This window comes from Lagopus leucura, unplaced genomic scaffold, assembly GCF_019238085.1.
Source record: "Lagopus leucura isolate 7727_CA_CO unplaced genomic scaffold, USGS_WTPT01 Super-Scaffold_100021, whole genome shotgun sequence".
Taxonomy (NCBI): domain Eukaryota; kingdom Metazoa; phylum Chordata; class Aves; order Galliformes; family Phasianidae; genus Lagopus; species Lagopus leucura.
In genome coordinates, this window is record NW_024962274.1 from 5,096,151 (window position 1) to 5,113,221 (window position 17,071).

At 38.5% G+C, this 17,071-nt stretch overlaps 1 protein-coding gene across 3 annotated transcripts in view; it reads left to right on the forward strand.

Annotated features, from left to right (window-relative positions):
• Nucleotides 1-17,071, forward strand: part of SLC9A9 (solute carrier family 9 member A9) — a 172,199-nt gene that overhangs the window by 139,943 nt on the left and 15,185 nt on the right. The window contains exon 15 of one of the 3 annotated variants that reach the window (XM_042878388.1): nucleotides 14,559-14,645. The exons of the other annotated variants lie outside the window; for them this stretch is intronic. Within the exon in view, the coding sequence (XP_042734322.1) occupies nucleotides 14,559-14,640 (82 nt within the window). The 3' untranslated portion in view covers nucleotides 14,641-14,645. Of the gene's footprint in view, nucleotides 1-14,558; nucleotides 14,646-17,071 lie in introns of those variants that run through there. 3 annotated transcript variants of the gene reach the window in all.

The following is a 17,071-nucleotide window of genomic DNA, read 5'->3' on the forward strand; positions in this document are numbered from 1 at the left end:
TGCGTGACTACCCGACCCCCCCCCCCCCCCCCCCCCCCCCCCCCCGCGCGCAGGCGGGGAGTTGGATTGGGATAATCCCAGATAAACAGGTATATAGGCTAGGTGAAGGACTCCTGGAGAGTAGCCTTGCTGAGAAGGACTTCAGTATCCTGATAGATTGAAAACTGAACTTGAGCCAGTAGTGTGTACTTGCAGCCTGGATGGTCAACAGTAACCTAGGATGCATCAGAAGAGGTGGCAGCAGGGTGGGAGGGGTGGTTGTTCCGCTCTGCCCTCATGAGCCCCATCTGCAGTACTACATCCAGGTCTGGGACCCCAACACAGGAAAGGTGTCAAGCTTTTTGAGGGGACCCAGAGGAGGGCTATGAAGACGATCAGAGGGCTGGAGCATCTCTCCTATGAAGACAGGCTGAGGGACCTGGACTTGTTCAGTCTGGAGAAGAGAAGGCTGAAGGGAGACCTTATTACAGCCTTCTGTATTTAAAAGATTATTGTTAACAGGAGGGAAATCAGCTTTCTACATGAGTAGATAGTGATAGGATCAGGGGGAATGGTTTTAAACTAAAGGAGGGATGATTTAGATCAGATGGCAGGGGAAAATCTTTCACAAGGGTGGTGAGGTGCTGGCACGGGCTGCCTAGAGAGGTAATGGATGCCCTGTCCCTGGAGATGTTCAAGGCCAGGTTGGACAGAGCGCTGGTGCTTGATCTAGTGGTTGGCAACCCTGCCTGTGGCAGTGGGGCTGAAACTAGATGATCTTTGAGGTCACTTCCAACTCAAGTCATTCTACAATTCTAATATTTCTTTTTCCCCCCACTAGCTATATCTTATTTTTCTTTATTCACACATTCTATTAAAAGCAATCCCTTCTGTGGTTACAGTGAAGTGCATTTTTTTTCTATGGGAGACATTTTCAATATTATGAACACTGAAATACCTCTCAAGTACTCTGAAAATTGGTTATTACTGGTACCCATGCCACTGATTCTATGCCATGTGGCATCAGTAGATATCATACACTCCCAAAAGTGAGTCACTTTTCATAATGATTGGCATTTTCACTAATTAGCAATCCTTCCATGAAATGCACGTCAAGACAGTATGCAAGTTTGTTTTCATGCTACTGCTGTGTGTCTTAATTTTGTTAATACTGCTTAGACATAAAAACCAAGGCTGCACCAAAATATTTATGATATTTTTCTTTAAGGATGACTTATTTTAGGAGGTAAACTTCAGAAAATAATTCAAGAGTTACTTAATAAGAAATTCCCTGAAATTACAACAGGAATCCTTAGCAAGCCCCTATTTTACCACCTAATTAAGCGTATGATAGACATTTGCAAGTTTAAGGCTTCTGATCCAGGCTTCACAACAGTTTCAGTGTGCAGTTTCACAGACATTGTGTGGGTCATGATCAGCATCATTGAAGACAAGGTGAGCTTTTCTATTCATTTGTAATACAAGCAAGCCTGAGCTTTTCAGCCCAATTTTCCAAGCCAAATAGCCAAAGCCCTATGACGCACAGTCCAAAAGTCTGTCTGTCAGAACAGGTCTCAAAACATTTCACAATACTCATTCTTCCAAAATCACCTTTGGTGTAAATATTACCATTCCCTTCCTGCAGCTGAATAAACCACAATACATAGTAATTAAGGTAAAAATTGCTGACCCAGATGTCAATTTCTACATACACAGCAACAATAAATTGCTCCTGGAGGTTTTCATTCACAGGTGATTCACACCATTGAAGAATTTTCTATCTTTTCATTTAAGTTGTGAATGTATTAGATTGAGATGGAAAAATGTTTGTGTTTTGGTAGAGTTTGGAGAGAAATGTTTAACAATGATGAAAGGAATCAAAGCATTAACTTGACAATAGAATTCTGCTTTTTTTTTTCTTAAGTGTTGGAAAGATTTAAAGATAATAAAATAAAATTGGAGCACTCTATTTATTACCAGTTATATCTGTGAACACATCAGAATAGCAAATTATACCATTTTTTATCTATAAGAGAAAAAAATTAATTTCAAGACATTCCCAAATGATTTCACTGAAGAAAAAATAGACCGCGTGGAAAAATTTTGTGAACATTAGACATCCCTATTTTGCTATTGTTCCAGCTCTCATCAAAACTTTCTCATCAGATTTGGTGTCATTAGAGAGAAAAGTGGCAAAACTGGCTAGTGAGCATTTCTTATGCCATCAGTTTGTATCTGGCATGCAGAGTAAGTGTTCTTGCTATGAAAAAAGTCAGCTCATTTTTTAGAAGAAACAGTGCAAGAAGCATGTTTTAGAACTCTACTTTTGTGCAGTTCCTACGGAGTTGGAAGAAAAAAAGCCATTATCTTCATACAGATGAGAGTGATGAAAACATTAAAACGCCACCATTATGCAAATACAACTCATTGCATAAATGAGGAACTGAAAGTTTCTATATATACAAACATATGCTACGCTGTCTAAAAGAAATATGTTTTTTGCAAACTGGAGGAGAACTAGAAGGGAAAATCCAATGAAAGCAACTGATACAATAAAACGGTTGGAAGAAAATCTCATCAGAATAGGGGAAAAAAGTGACACTGATACCAGCAACATCAAGATTGCACTGTACCTCAATAATTGGTATGAAAGCTCTTCTTTTAGAATGCTGAGTAACATTAACAGTGAAATATATTTTAAGTGACAACAAAAGGCAATTTCCTAGCTGGAGGGATTCTAAATAGAGGTCAAAGAAGACCACTCATAAGCTTGAAGTCAAGTTTAATGTGGCCTTTTGGACATGAAAATGAGGGAAAAATTCCTATTTACAAGTAAAAAGTGCAAATTTTGGAAGTGTCTTCCTTGACCTACTTGTGCGCAGGAAGCCTGATGGTTTCACAGGACTTCCCACTGAGATGGATTCTAATAGCATCTGTCTTTTCCACAATGTCCACACTTGCTAACATTACAATATCTAGATTTTTCTATTGCTATTTGCTACAAATACAAACTACATTTTAACATTATGCAAAGAACCATCTTAGAGTAGCTAAAAATATATAGATTCCCCTATGATGATAACTATTTGATGTAACATTTACAAAATCATGTTAAGTCTTTTATCCTTTCCATGGGTTGTTACACCTTTCTCCCTCTTTTCCACTACAAGAGGGAGAAACTGAGGTGTATGTTTTCTGAAGGGAACGATTCACTGGTTTCTGCAGCTGGAGTGCCAACTTTGGTTATTCTTGAAATACTCAGATGAGAACATATGGTTATCTGAGAAGAGCTAAAGTGAAAGAAATGCACATATCAGGTGATATCATTTTCCTTTGCAGTAATCTGAGTTTTTCTATAGTCCTATTTTCAACTGGTAAAAATGGGACTAAAATGCATCTTCTTGCACTGTTCAGATAACTAAAAATATTAACAATATTTTGACTTTAACAGTTGACAACTTTAAAAAGTTTGAAGCTTTTCCAGAATGCTGTTCTTAGATAGTCTTATTTATTTCAGATATCACGCTGCCATTTAGAGACTTCATAGATTAATTTAATAGATTCAAGCCCTACCTCTTAACTAACATCCCTAGATTTGAACAAATCTTAGAGTCCATGTGATACAGCCTTGTGCTTTGTACCTGTTGATCTGTATTTCACAAAGTTATCTTTATTTTGTTAACTTTTAACTCTATTATTAAAAAAAAAAAAAAAAAAAAAAACACCTACAGCATTACTTCTGTCAAAAAACACATCAAATACCAAAGTGGAATACATTGAATCTCTGCCAAACCAAAATTTCTTTTAAGTTCATAGGCCACAAGTCAGCAGTGTCCAATAGTCCGCTGTCATACCAGCCTTATGCATAGCTGTCTATCTTGAGAACAATATAAACACCCCAGAGATGGAGTTGAAGCCTTCCTTGCTGCTAAATGAAGTCTTTACATGCACAAATTTGAACCTTTCTGACTTAGAGTGGCCACATGCAGTGCCCAGCAGCAGGCTCAGTGCCTATTGTGCTTGTGTTGCACCACTGCTTACAGATAAGGGCAGTTTCCGAACATAAAGGAAAGGCATTACTCAGTGCTTTCACTTCTATTCCACATATGCTCCCCAGCTCTAATCCACACCACAGTGGTTTGGGCTATTATGGCATTTTTCTGGTCTCCATCTGATTCCATCAGGCTTTGATAGCATCTGCTTCGTCACATTATGCAGAAGAGTCTGATGAGCACTGGAATTACAGTATTAGTAAGTTGTTCATGGTCTCGTGGAGGAAAGGCATAAGTAATACCAAGGGTATATTCTGATCCATTGTCAACTAACTGACAGGAAATCCTATCGCAAATAACATCTTTTGGTATTTGTTGACAGAGAAAGGTATAAAGCAGTTGAGCTGTAGCTTTTGAGCAAAACTCAGCTTTTGGTTACAGAACTGTAAGCCTAATGTATTTTTACAAACTTCAGAGGGATTTTCATTTTTTGCTAGTACAATTCAAACTGAAGTCATGCAGCATATTGTACTAGGATCTCTGTAAGAAACAACTCTGCCAGTGCCAGTACCAGAGAGCTCAAGATGATCCAAATTCCTCCAGATACCAGACAGTCTGAATCATAATTGCCAGAGAAATCCATACCATGGAAACTAATATGGTCAGTAGAGTGTTTAAGAGCATTCAGAATGCATCAGTCACAATCCCAACTGCTAGAAAACTTTTGTTCATCTTTCTATCTTGGCTATATTTCTATGTCTCTTTCTTATTCAGTCTATACATAGCAACTAGCAAAATGCTAGTTGAAGACTTCCAAATGTTTCTATAAAGAACACTATTAGAACCACATATCCCAGTCCCTTTCATACCTAAAGCTAATCCAGAATCCTAAAGTAAACTCATTAACATCAATGCAGAGTTAGAAAACATTCTTGCATAGCTCTCAGAGATTCAAACGTTGTCCTTTGCTATTAGAAGAGCCTAACACGTATCTGTGACCTTAAATTAAGATTTATTAAGAGCTCGCTAAGATTGGTTGAGTTGTTTTTCATTTGTTTGGGGTTTTTATTTAATAAATTTGTCATATGTGTATGTCAGATATTTAGAAGGTTGGATTTCTGAGGTAATTTTTTGGTTTTTTTTCTTTTTTAAGTTTCCTCTATCATTGTGAAGTTGTTTTCCTGTCGGGTGATATAGTGTATCATCTTCAGACATCTTTGTCTTAGGCTAGATTTAGCGACATCTTCCTCTGCCTGTTTATTTTCCATATTTTTGTGAAGCAGAAAACACTGCCAACTTGAGACAAACGACCATCAGCAATGTTGGCCTAGTAACATTTACCAACCAGGTTGAGATTACTTTCTTGAAGATAAATTTTTCTTTCAAGCTTCCTAGGGGTACTGTGTCCTCACCGTAACATGATGGCATGTCTATAACTACAATATCATCTACCACACATGGAGGAATAAGCTTCCATTCCTATGGTAGGTGCAAAAGACATCTGTCCTGTGAACTTTAGAACAGAGTGAATAAATAGCATCATTCTGCAGTGTTGCAACCAATCACCTCCAGTTTTAACAATGCAGGTTTTTTTATGAAGATGTAGATCGACCACCAAGCTAATGTAATATCTCTGATGTGTAGAGGTATTTAAATGCTCTTCGTAGGAGAATCAGAATGTCAAAAAACATAGCATTATGTATTAGATAATACTAGATAAAAAATTTTAACTGGTTAACACACAAACCTCTCATCCCCTAATATTAAATGCAACATCTGTTAATAAATCCAAGCTAGAATGAAAAATGAAATACATCTTAGTGCTCTATTCATATTGTACCAAGTGTCAAACTGCACTCAGAAATTTTTTCTCAACTGGGAGCTTGCTTTCAGAACAGCAATAGGTTAGTAAACATGTTTCAGTTCACAACTAAAGAGAACGTTTAGATGTAGGAGTAGAAAATTGAACATTTCCTGCTGTTCTTTGTACAGATATCAAGCAGTGACATCAATTCCTGCTTTTCTAAAAGCCAAAGTAAATTATAACTAACCTACAAAATAAACCTGCATTCAGTACCACACAAGAGATTTGCAGTGTAATTCATAGACTTAATTCAGTCATAACATTCTGTTGATGGAGACAAGCAAAGAGCAAAAACAAATGTCAGGCTTAGTGATCACAGAGGTCAGAAATGATAGTTATTTTTGAAGTATTTACAGGCTAGGATAAAAAGAAAAATGAAAGAAGTAAATGAAAGCGAGTGAAGTGAATGAAACAGTAAGAGTTGTTAGTGATGCTGAATGACAATGTGATATATTAAGTGCAGAATTTGGGATATAATCCAGGATGTAAAAAAGAGGAGACTAGTTATTATCTGCATATTAAAAACTGAGACATGGAAGCAAAGAAAAACAGCTATAAACAGAATAAAGAATGTGTCTGAGGTGTGTCTTATAAGACATTTAATACATTTGTGACTGAAATGGTGACCTGACAATACACATAAATTGCCTCAGACCCAATCTCATCAGTGAAATGAGGAATATTAGAGGAATCTGAGTGTAACAGTAACTGAGGAAGGAACTTAGCCTGCTAAATAGTCCTCTCCACTCTGTGTGTTCCCACACAACATCTCCCACACTACTCTCTCTCCTCCTCCTTCCCAGTGGCTCAATATAATTACTTTTTTCCAAAGCCCTGGCTACTGGAGAGCAGCTCCCTGATCAGAAGAGGCAGCATTCAGTTATGAAGGAACAGTCCAATTTCAGAGATTGAATACATTGAGAGAACAGATAGGTAAATCTGTTAATTTTGGGGTTAGTTGGCAAAGCACTGTTACACGTCTTTAAAGATACAAGTAAGGCATGACTGCTTTACCTATTTTTTGTGATGTTTAAGTCATTAAGATCACCTAAAAATAGTCCTGCAAAAGATCTGCTTAATCTGTAGTCAAATCTGCTGGTTGATTTTATTTTTTTTTTTTTTTCAAAATACTGTGTTTTTTCTCTGCATGTGTTTTCTGTGAACAACTTCTGTTGCTGACTCCACAAGCATCTTCTTTCAGTGTCTAGCCTCAAATGCACAGATGCTGTATCTATCTGAATACTAACATAAAAAGTTTTAAAATCTTGGGGAAAGGTCCACTGTATTAGAAAATATTGCATCCCACAAACCTGGCTTTTTCAGTACAGGAAATCCTTGTTGTGATTTCAGCCCACAGAAAGCAGTGCATCTCAGCAGTGGACTATGCCTCATTAGGAAGCAGAGAGGAGCAATCCCAAGTTAAAGAATAGCTGGCAATTTTAGAGTAAATACCTCAGGTGGCTAAGTAGGGCAAATGGAATTACATAAATTTCCACTTTGCAGGCAGATTCCTAAATAAAGTTGCTAATTCTAACAATAATTCTTATACTTAGTATAATATTTCTTCTCCTTTCCATTTTGTCTTTATTCGGTGGCCCAAGGATATCAATTACTTGCTGCTTTTAGTACAAACTGACTTGATTTGCACAGCCGTCTTGCATGAATTACTCCTCCTATTATTGTGTTTCTCTATGTAAGTAATTTTCTCAAAAGAGTTGCAGTACAGAAGTAAATTAAAATATATTTTTTGCTCCTGATATACTTAGGACTCCTCTAATCTCGTTTCATATAATAGCTGTAGCATAATTTGTAGGATAAACTCAGAGAAACAATACCATTGAATTGAAAGGCACATTTTCAGTATATTCAACTGCTATAAGAGCATGAAAAACAGCCTACTGTAATACTTCTATGAAAGTATCCAAAATGAGCAAGTAGCTTCCAAGCTCTTACATACTTATCAACCTAAACAGCAGGCACAGTAGTTTTTGTCTGTGAACCCAGAAGCACCTGCATTTTGTGGTGCTAAATTTCTGCCCTGGGTGTCTGCATTTCCACCTGGGAGCAAACAAGCAACCCAACTGCTATTGTCATCCTGGAGCAAAACTCACAGCATCACCCCCACCTATGCCATCAGTCTGCTCCAATTCTCTAGACGTGCTTAGATGACAAGATTGTGCAGGTTTTTCCTATACCAACAGAGCTTGCTGGCCACGTAAGTTATACGAGAGCATACAGTTTAAAAAAAAAGTGGGAATTCCTTCAGGTGCTTGTGCCTCTGTTACTCCTAGTGCAGTGACTTTATCTTGCCTAAGCAATGAAATACTCAATGAAGTAGAAAGAATAATGGACTCTAAAGCCCCAAGTGTACCTTGTGAAGGAAACTGAGGCTCAAGGCCATGTCCAAATAAATAAGTATTAATAACATTAGACAGGATAAACTGATAAGCACCACGGAACATAACATCATCCTGGCTGTTTCAGACTTCAGCTCTGGATCTCACAGAGTAAATCTGAACTGAGGTCTTCCCGACATGGTCTAGCCCCCTGGCCCATGAGGTATTCAGATTTAAGGGGAGGGGTCATTATTGTTACAGATGGTAACTAGCACCATATCCAGTTCAAGGCCCCAGGCAGAGACAGACTCGCTATTAGGAGTATCTGCTAGAGCAGAGACCTGAACAAGGGGAGGCACCTCTGCTCCCCAGTCTACCTCAGCATTTAGTTCATCTGCTGTTTTCATGGCTTTTCATCTGGACTCTGTAGAATCCTTGTGCCTAAGCCTGGTTGTTACAGAACCCAGAGCTCATTACTGCAGCATGCACTTGGGGAACTTGGAGTTAGGTGGTACAACACTGAGCAGTACAACACCAAAGTATCCTGAAGTAGCTCGAAACCCTGGAACTTGTTACAGAAACTATTGTGATAGGGACCCTGCTGTACCTCAGCAGCAAGTGCTTTAACTCCTGTGCATGTGCCTTACTCAAATAAGAAAGATCCAAGGAGCAATGAGAAAATGGAATACCAGCAAGGGCTATAAAAGTGAATCCCATAACCTATTGTAACAAAACTATATCATCACCTTAAAAAAAAGCAACTATAATATAACGATTGCCACACTTGACTGACAGCTGATTACAAAAATAAGATACTTCTTTCCCTGTTCTCAGAGACATTTCCAACTCTGGCAGTGGCACAAAACAGAGCCCTCTGCCCAACTGCACTGCCTAGACAGGATATAAGAAAGGGAAGCAATCCATCTGAGGTCTGTGTTGCACAAGCTTGGTGATTCTTTTTAGCCAGCAGCTTGCCTTATGTGACTACAGGTCTGTTGGCATTACTTATACAGAAAATCTCTCTTCCCCTGTTCTCAGCATTGCCCAATTAAGCAGGCTGGGAAACTTATACCCAACCTTTATTTTAAGTTACACTGGCTCAACAGTGATACTTTAAAACAGATTGAAAGCAGAGCAAATCTTTGAGTGGACTCCCGTAGTTCACTGGGCACTCAACAAACCTAATTTATGTCAGAATTGCTTTGACTCAGTACTACAACTCTGAATGTAAACATGCCCTGAACTAATAAATAAAGTTGCAAAAAACTGCAAAAATTCTGAGCACTATGGTTATTCTTTGCAGAGATACCAAAATTTAATACCACAAAGAGTATAACTTCACAAACAAATCAATTTTTCAGAGTTACCATCTCTGTTTTGCACTGGCTCCTGGTGTTCATACATTCATCTGCACACATGCACAAATAGCCTAAGGGGGATTTTGTGTATTCAAACACCCATCATCAAGTGATGTCTTCCTTAAAAACAGGAATATGAATAGAACTCCATAAGTCTGTGAAACAAACTGGACTTTTTACATTTGTTGCCACAACCTTTTTTTTTTTTTTTTTTTTTAAACCAATTATGTCAAGTCCTAGAATCAAAATGTGAGAATGCTCCTGTGTTTTCAGTAATATTTTTGCAATCTTTCCATATCCACAAACAAAGATACTTAGTTAACCCTTTAATGAAATTTATTTATCCAGATTGAAAATGCTTTGAAAGGCTTTGGGGACTAGATGGCATTTGGTCCTGCTTTTTGCAAAGGAAGAAGTTTACTCCATTTAAAAGATAAAGCCTTGGAGGACATAGCTTTACAAGTACATCATAATAAGAATGCCATTGTGCATAATGGTGCCATTCACCTTCTCTGATAGTTTATTTACCATCACTTCCTCTAAAAGAGGAAAACGAATGCACAGATTTTTATTACAATAGACTAAAGACCATACACCTATATGCCTCTGTAGGAGACTGTCAATGACATCGACTATATTCCACTGAACAACATAATAACTACTAGGAATTGTCAATTTCAGTCCCAATAAAATCAGATCAGCAGCTGTGACTGACAGTAGCATTCTATAATTCATCACAGCCAGTTTCAAGGCCTGATAATATTCAGTGGCAGAAGGAAAATCAGTGCATTCATACCCAAAAGCTAAAGGAAAACTCATTTTGAAGAAATTTTTCTTGCCCTGAATAAAAGTACACTAAATAAGAGCCATTTGGAAGACAAAATGAAAAGCAATAAAGGTAGCTTATTTCTTATGAGTTTGGTTTTTCAGGGGTTTTGTTGTTTTAAATTCTGTAGTGTGATTTTGAGCTCTCACTGAACAAAATAAAATCATATGAATAGGAATCGTTTTATCTATAAAATTTGAGGGTAAAGGGTAGAGAGTAGAGAGGGTAGAGAGTAAAATGAATGGCAGTGTGTGTATGAATATTGTGTTGGAAAACCTTCACAATATAAGGGCAAAACCCTGCTTTATATTTTTATTATTTCTACACTGTTTCTCAGAACTCTTAGTAACAAACTAAGGGACTACAGTGTGCTCAACACTGCATTAGAATCAAACACAAACCCTGTATAGCATAGAGGATAACAATCTGCCAGGCACATTACCACGCAGACAGAGGGAGATACAGAATGACACTTCCAGACAGTTATCTGACAGGAGAATAGGCTGTGGTACAGGAAGATTAATTATTAATAATCACTGTGCCTTATCTAGGCATTTAGGGATAGTATTTGGTTGCGGAGCATGGAGGAAATGGGTGACTGCAGCCTAAGAGCAGAAAGCTTTAAGAAAATATTTAGGTAACTTTACATATTTAGAGTTTAAATCACTAGTACTTTTCTGAGGAAACTCTGCACTGTAAGAGGCAACACAGACAAGGAGCACGCTGTCTAAAGATTTAACAGGTTGATAATGTGCGTTAGAATGGTTCAACAGTGACAGAATCAAAACTCCTAATCCAGAGGGAGATAGAATCATAGAATCATAGAATCACCAAGGTTGGAAAAGACCTAAAAGATCACCCAGTCCAACCGTTCACCTATTCCCAATAGCTCCTACTAAACCATGTCCCTCAACACAACATCCAGTCTTTCCTTGAACACCCCCAGGCTCAGTGACTCCACCACCTCCCTGGGCATCCATTCCAGTGCCTGACCACCCTTTCTGAAAAGTAATACTTCCTCATGTCCAGCCTGAATCTCCCCTGCCGTAGCTTGAAACCATTCCCCCTGGTCCTATCACTAATGACACGAGAGAAGAGGCCGACCCCCAGCTCACTACAACCTCCCTTCAGGAAGTTATAGAGAGCAATGAGGTCTCCCCTGAGCCTCCTCTTCTCCAGGCTGAACATTCCCAGCTCCTTCAGCCTCTCCTCATATGGCCTGTGTTCCAGACCCCTCACCAGCTTTGTTGCCCTCCTTTGAACACGTTCCAGGGCCTCAATATCTTTCTTGCAGTGAGGGGCCCAAAACTGGACACTGGATGAATGATAAAGTGGGGCAAACCCATGAAAATGATGTCAATCAGATAAAATCTGAGGAAAAAGAGAAGTCCTAGTAGAAGAGAAAGAAGGAAGGGCAGACTGTGCAAATGAACACTCGTGTGATTTAGCATGCAATCCCTTATTAGTATCCCATTAAGCATCAACAGCACAGCAAAATAGTTCACTCTTCTTTCAAAGCTGCAATATTACTGTTTCAAAAGTTAGAAAATTACTATTGCCAGTCCATCCCTTCTGCATGCAGTATGTACTGATACAAATTGGGTAATGTTTTTGAGACCCACTTCTGTCAATGCACAGAAGTTCTTGTTCTGACTGTCTTTTTATCGCAGGGCTTTTGCCACCTTCTAATCATCCAACCAGACATCAGGACTCAGTGACTATAGGGAGAAGGCTAAAGCTGGTGAGCCTCCTCTCCCAAATCTAGCTTGCATAGCAGAGCACCTGATGACAAGAAAGTGGAAAGTGAATCACAAGCCTTTCCTACAACAACCGTCTGAAAAGTGAAACTTCACTAAAAGAGTGCTCAAAATTGGAATGATGAATTCAAATAATTTAGCTGCTTTACTGTGACCACATAAGTGTCATGAAGTAAAACTTACCAGCACTTGTAATGAGCAAAAGAGGGCTTATTTTCCACCATTGTGCGGATATTTAATTTCCTTGAAATTAATTTTAATTTGAGCAAGTGTTTCTTAACACATACTATTTAGGCTGCAATATACTGTCTAGTATGAGTGTGGTGCATTTAGGTAGCACCATATTAAGAAAATCAGAATTACATTATTACTAATACTGTATATTTGAATTTTCCATCTACATTAATCCTCGTGGTTTCTTACACATACATGCACACAGAGACCTACTGCTACACCTTAACACAAAACTAAACTGGAGGTAAATATCATACCATAGAGAGCAAAACAGAATGACTTCACACAAAGGGCCACGAACACCGCCTGGGAGTTGGACCTGTCACCTGAAGCCTCAGCGAAACCATCAAGTATTTTCTAGGAGTTTTTCAAAACAGTAAGGTCAAATAGTGGTCTGCTATCAAAAGTTTCCATGTCTTAAATTCCTTGCCCTTCCCATGTTACCATCTCCTTTGGGCTAAATCACCTGACACGGCTCACAGAACACCTCACTGACTGTCCCACAGTGACAGCAGAGGAAGAACGTGTTTCCTTGGCACTGTGCTCACACTGCCAGTGCAAATGACAGTCAGCCTGATGCTACAAGAGAAATGACTAGAAATAACAAAATCAAGGAGGGAATTATACAAGGAGAGAACGTAACTTCTGGTTATGCCTGCAGTAAATGATATTCACAAACACAGCTAGGGACAGCCCTGTGCTGTTGCAGTACACACCACCAGCTTGCCGTGTTCTGATGCAGAACAGACACATTAGGCAGAGCGCGTCAGTTTCTGCTCTTATCCAGTCCTTGAACTCCTCTGCAAATACCTGTCAGAAAGGACAGCTAGGAACTATGTGACACATTTTTCAACCATAGATTTCAAAGTTCTTGCTAAGATGACTGTCTTTACCACTAATCTTAAAGGTTAGAAAAAGAAAGGGGGGGGGGGGGGGAAGGGAGGAGGAAGTAGGCTGGAGGAGAGATGGAAAGATAAGCAGCCTGTCAAATATCACAAATGAAGTCAGTAAAAGACCAGGGAGAATGCAGACCTTATGTTTTCTTGGATCATACACCTTCCAACACAGCTTGCTGTTTTGTGAACCACATGAAAACCAGACCAAATATTCTTTTTCACATGGCAGACCTGCCCATCACCTTGGAAACCATGAGTTCACTAAATTGTTTGTCACAGGACACCAAAACTTCATCAAGTTACCACTTCAAAACTTCATCATTACAGGATCATATTATTCCAATAACTGCCTCCACTAGTTTAAAATGGTTTCTAAATTTCTTCTGTCCTTCATTTCTCTCAATTTCAAGTCTCAGTCTCAAAAAAAAAAAAGAGAGAGCTAATATCAAGGTTTTAAAACATAGTCCCTTTAAAATCTCATTTGTTGGACTTTCACAGTGTGAATTAAAAATAATTAACATTATGGAAAAAACAGTCAGTAAGAACTGCCAAGGTCTTTTGAAAAACCTGTCTATTTATCCAGACTTTGAACTACAGAGACAAAAGCCTCTGCATTTCAAACGGTGCTACTTTTTGAAGATATTTTAAAGACACTTTATTTCAGAAGCAGGGAGAGTTGCATTAATAAATTCTCAGAAATAGAGCAGACTACCAAAATACACCACCTTCTGAATTCAGAACATGGAAATCTTTGCTTAGTCAATAATTTGCTGGATTAAAATCGGAGAATCCTTAGAGTTGGAAGGGACCTTTAAAGGTCATCCAGTCCAACCCCCCTGCAATGAACATCCACAACTAGATCAGGTTGCTCAGACCTTGTTCCAACCCGGCCTTGAAAGTCTCCAGAGATGGGGCACTGACCACCTCCCTGGGCAACTTGAGTCAGTGCCTCACCACCCTCTCCATAAAAGACTTTTTCCTTATATCCAACTTAATCTCTTCTCTCTAAGTTGGAAACTATTTTCCCTTGTCCTGCCGCCACATTCCCTGCTAAAGTCTGTCCCTTTCTTTCCTGTAGCTTCCCTTTAGGTAGTGAAAGGAAACATACCTAAGTTCATGTTATTCAAGAGGTGCTTTCTTACAGCCAAATCTAGGAATTACAAAAAATATCCCAAAAAGCTGAGGAGTGATAAATCTCGTTATGCCTATTAAGTATTTTATCTAAGCAATTCCAGAGAAAATTGCATCTGTTTACAGATGCTCAGAGCCATGTTGCTTTTCACTCCAGCTACTAAGCAGTTTTCCTTCCCTTACAGGGTGTTGTCACTGACTATGTGCTCATCAGCTAAGGAGGAAAATGTCTTAAGCAAGAATGTTTTGCAGTGTGTTCTCATTTAATTAGTCACTGGATGCTTGATTATTTTTGATACTATTAAATTTCTTCCCATTCTATTATTGTTGTCTCCAAGATTCTCTTTTTGCTAAACATAATCTAATTGTCTTCTGCATTGGCAATTCTGTCCTAATTTGCAGCTGTTTATAAAATCCACTTCTGAAAACTGCTTTCATATCCCAGTTACATTTAAAGGTATGATCACAGGAGCAGGGCCCAAGGCACACCTCACACAACCTCTCTCAATTCTTGGATTGAATGTAAGCCTTTTGTAAGATGACGCAAGCTGCCTACAGGGGAAATTAATCTTGTAATGTGTTCTATTCCCTTTTGTCTCTCTGGAATATTTTCCCATGAGGTATTGTATCTCACATGTTTTACTTAAACGTATATATATTTGATCTGCTACCTTGACCTTGCCTAACAAATCATTTATCTTATCAACGAAAGATTACTGCTCTAGCCTGACGCAATCTGCTGTTGTTAAAGCACACTACATTTTATCCAATTTTCCATGTAACTTAATGCCCTTGATTACCCTTTTCCTTCAATATCCAAAGACTTTGCTTAGTACTGTAGACAGACTAGTGTAGCTCTCTTACCCCCAAAATATTTATAATCTTCTGTCCTTGACAGCTATCCTAGGTCAGACAAAGCTGTATTTGTATGTATGGTTGGGCCCTAACTGTGCTGTTCAAGTACTTTCTCTTACAACTGTATTCAGTAGGAAAAAAACCCTTTCACCTGAACAAAAATGTCCTTGGAAAATTGTCTTTTCCTTGAAGCATTAGGCATCTAAACCCAGAAGCATTTTTATTTGAGAAATTAAAAATATTTATATTATAAATGTTAACCTGTCACCTCCCATGAATTGTTTTCTGATCAGAAGGAGCTTCCCTTCTGATGTACAATAGTCAAGAACTGCTATGACAGAATCCAGAGTAATTTCCCACTGTCATGCTTAGATACAGAAATTCATACACATTTCTGTCTCTCCAAAAGCTGTTGCCTGCAATCTATGGAGATATAGCAATAGCCAAGGGATCTGCTCTAATGATAATCCAGCAGAAAATGATTAGCAACACAGGCACAAAAAGTATTTGTAGTAAAGCTGACATAAGCCTTTACCTAGATCATGGCAATGCCAATCATCCAAAAGGGACAGATGAAGGGAAATTTGCCTTCTTAGATGCTCCTTCGGCTGAAGTGAAACTAACAAATAACAATTGCATTTAGGCCTTTCATAACACTGATATTGACAAGTCATCGAGCTCCTGCCAACTACTGTCATGCTAGATTGGGTGCTGATCCTGCTTCTGGAAACTGTATTTCGTGTCTCTCTCTTGTATCTCACCAACAGTCCAGAAGATTAGCATCTGCCCCTGGGAGATGAACTGCCATGGGCAGAGGCACTAGAAATATCCTGCCCCATCATAGCTTGCTTCTTTTCCCGTTTTCATAGATGGTACATGTTTTCATAGATGGTATCCCCAGCTGCTCACTCTCCTTCTTAGATATGGGTAGCATAGGAATGAAGAAAGCTGCAGCATGAAGAGACACTGATCTAAGCTATCCAGGGTGATACAGAGCCATGTACAAAGCTAGTAAAGCTAGTAGATACCGCAATAAAGTAGTAATTCTTTATTGTTTAGCACCATACTTACATCTAAGCACCTCACAAAGTCCTCAAGATGCCTAATTTATGTGTCCTCTGCATTCTGTTGTTGATAAGCTCCAAGCTAGTGATTATAATTGAGTACAAAGGCAATACAGATTTGTCAAACTCATTCAATAACTGCAGGTTCACACGCGAAGACAATGAAATATTTATTCCACTGGCAGAAAGCAAAGAGGAGCTTAGAGGATGTGCTTCCACAGAATGTTACCAAGCTAAGTGAAGCAGAGCCAAATAACTAGAAAGACTGGAAATTAAGGTTGCACAGACATAATTTGGGACAGCAAGGCACATAAGAAATGAAGAAAATACCAAAAAAAGGTGCTTAAGTTAAACATTTCTTGGGTACTACGCCAACTATCTTTTCAGAAAGAAAACTTTCCTAGTGTCAAAGTGCTTCTCATTTTTGAAATAATTAAATTTAAAAAGAACAAAATTTAGCACAAGGGGTATCTAAATTATCCACTATGACCTCCTGGATATCACAGACTCAAGTTTATCCTGTATTGATTTCAAGAACACATACAAACACATACCAGGGATGTATCCATTTCTGACCATAAAAAAAAGGTGAGCAATGGAGAGTTTACTGCTTCCCTTGGGAATGTTTCCCACTGGTATTGCTGCTAAAACAATTATTATTATTATTATTTTAATCTTTTAGCAGATACAGATCTGTGCTATTTTAATCTTTTTGAGACAGAATGGAAGGAATTTCAGCGTTTTTTTTAGATTGAAAGAGATCTTACATCTTCCTCAAC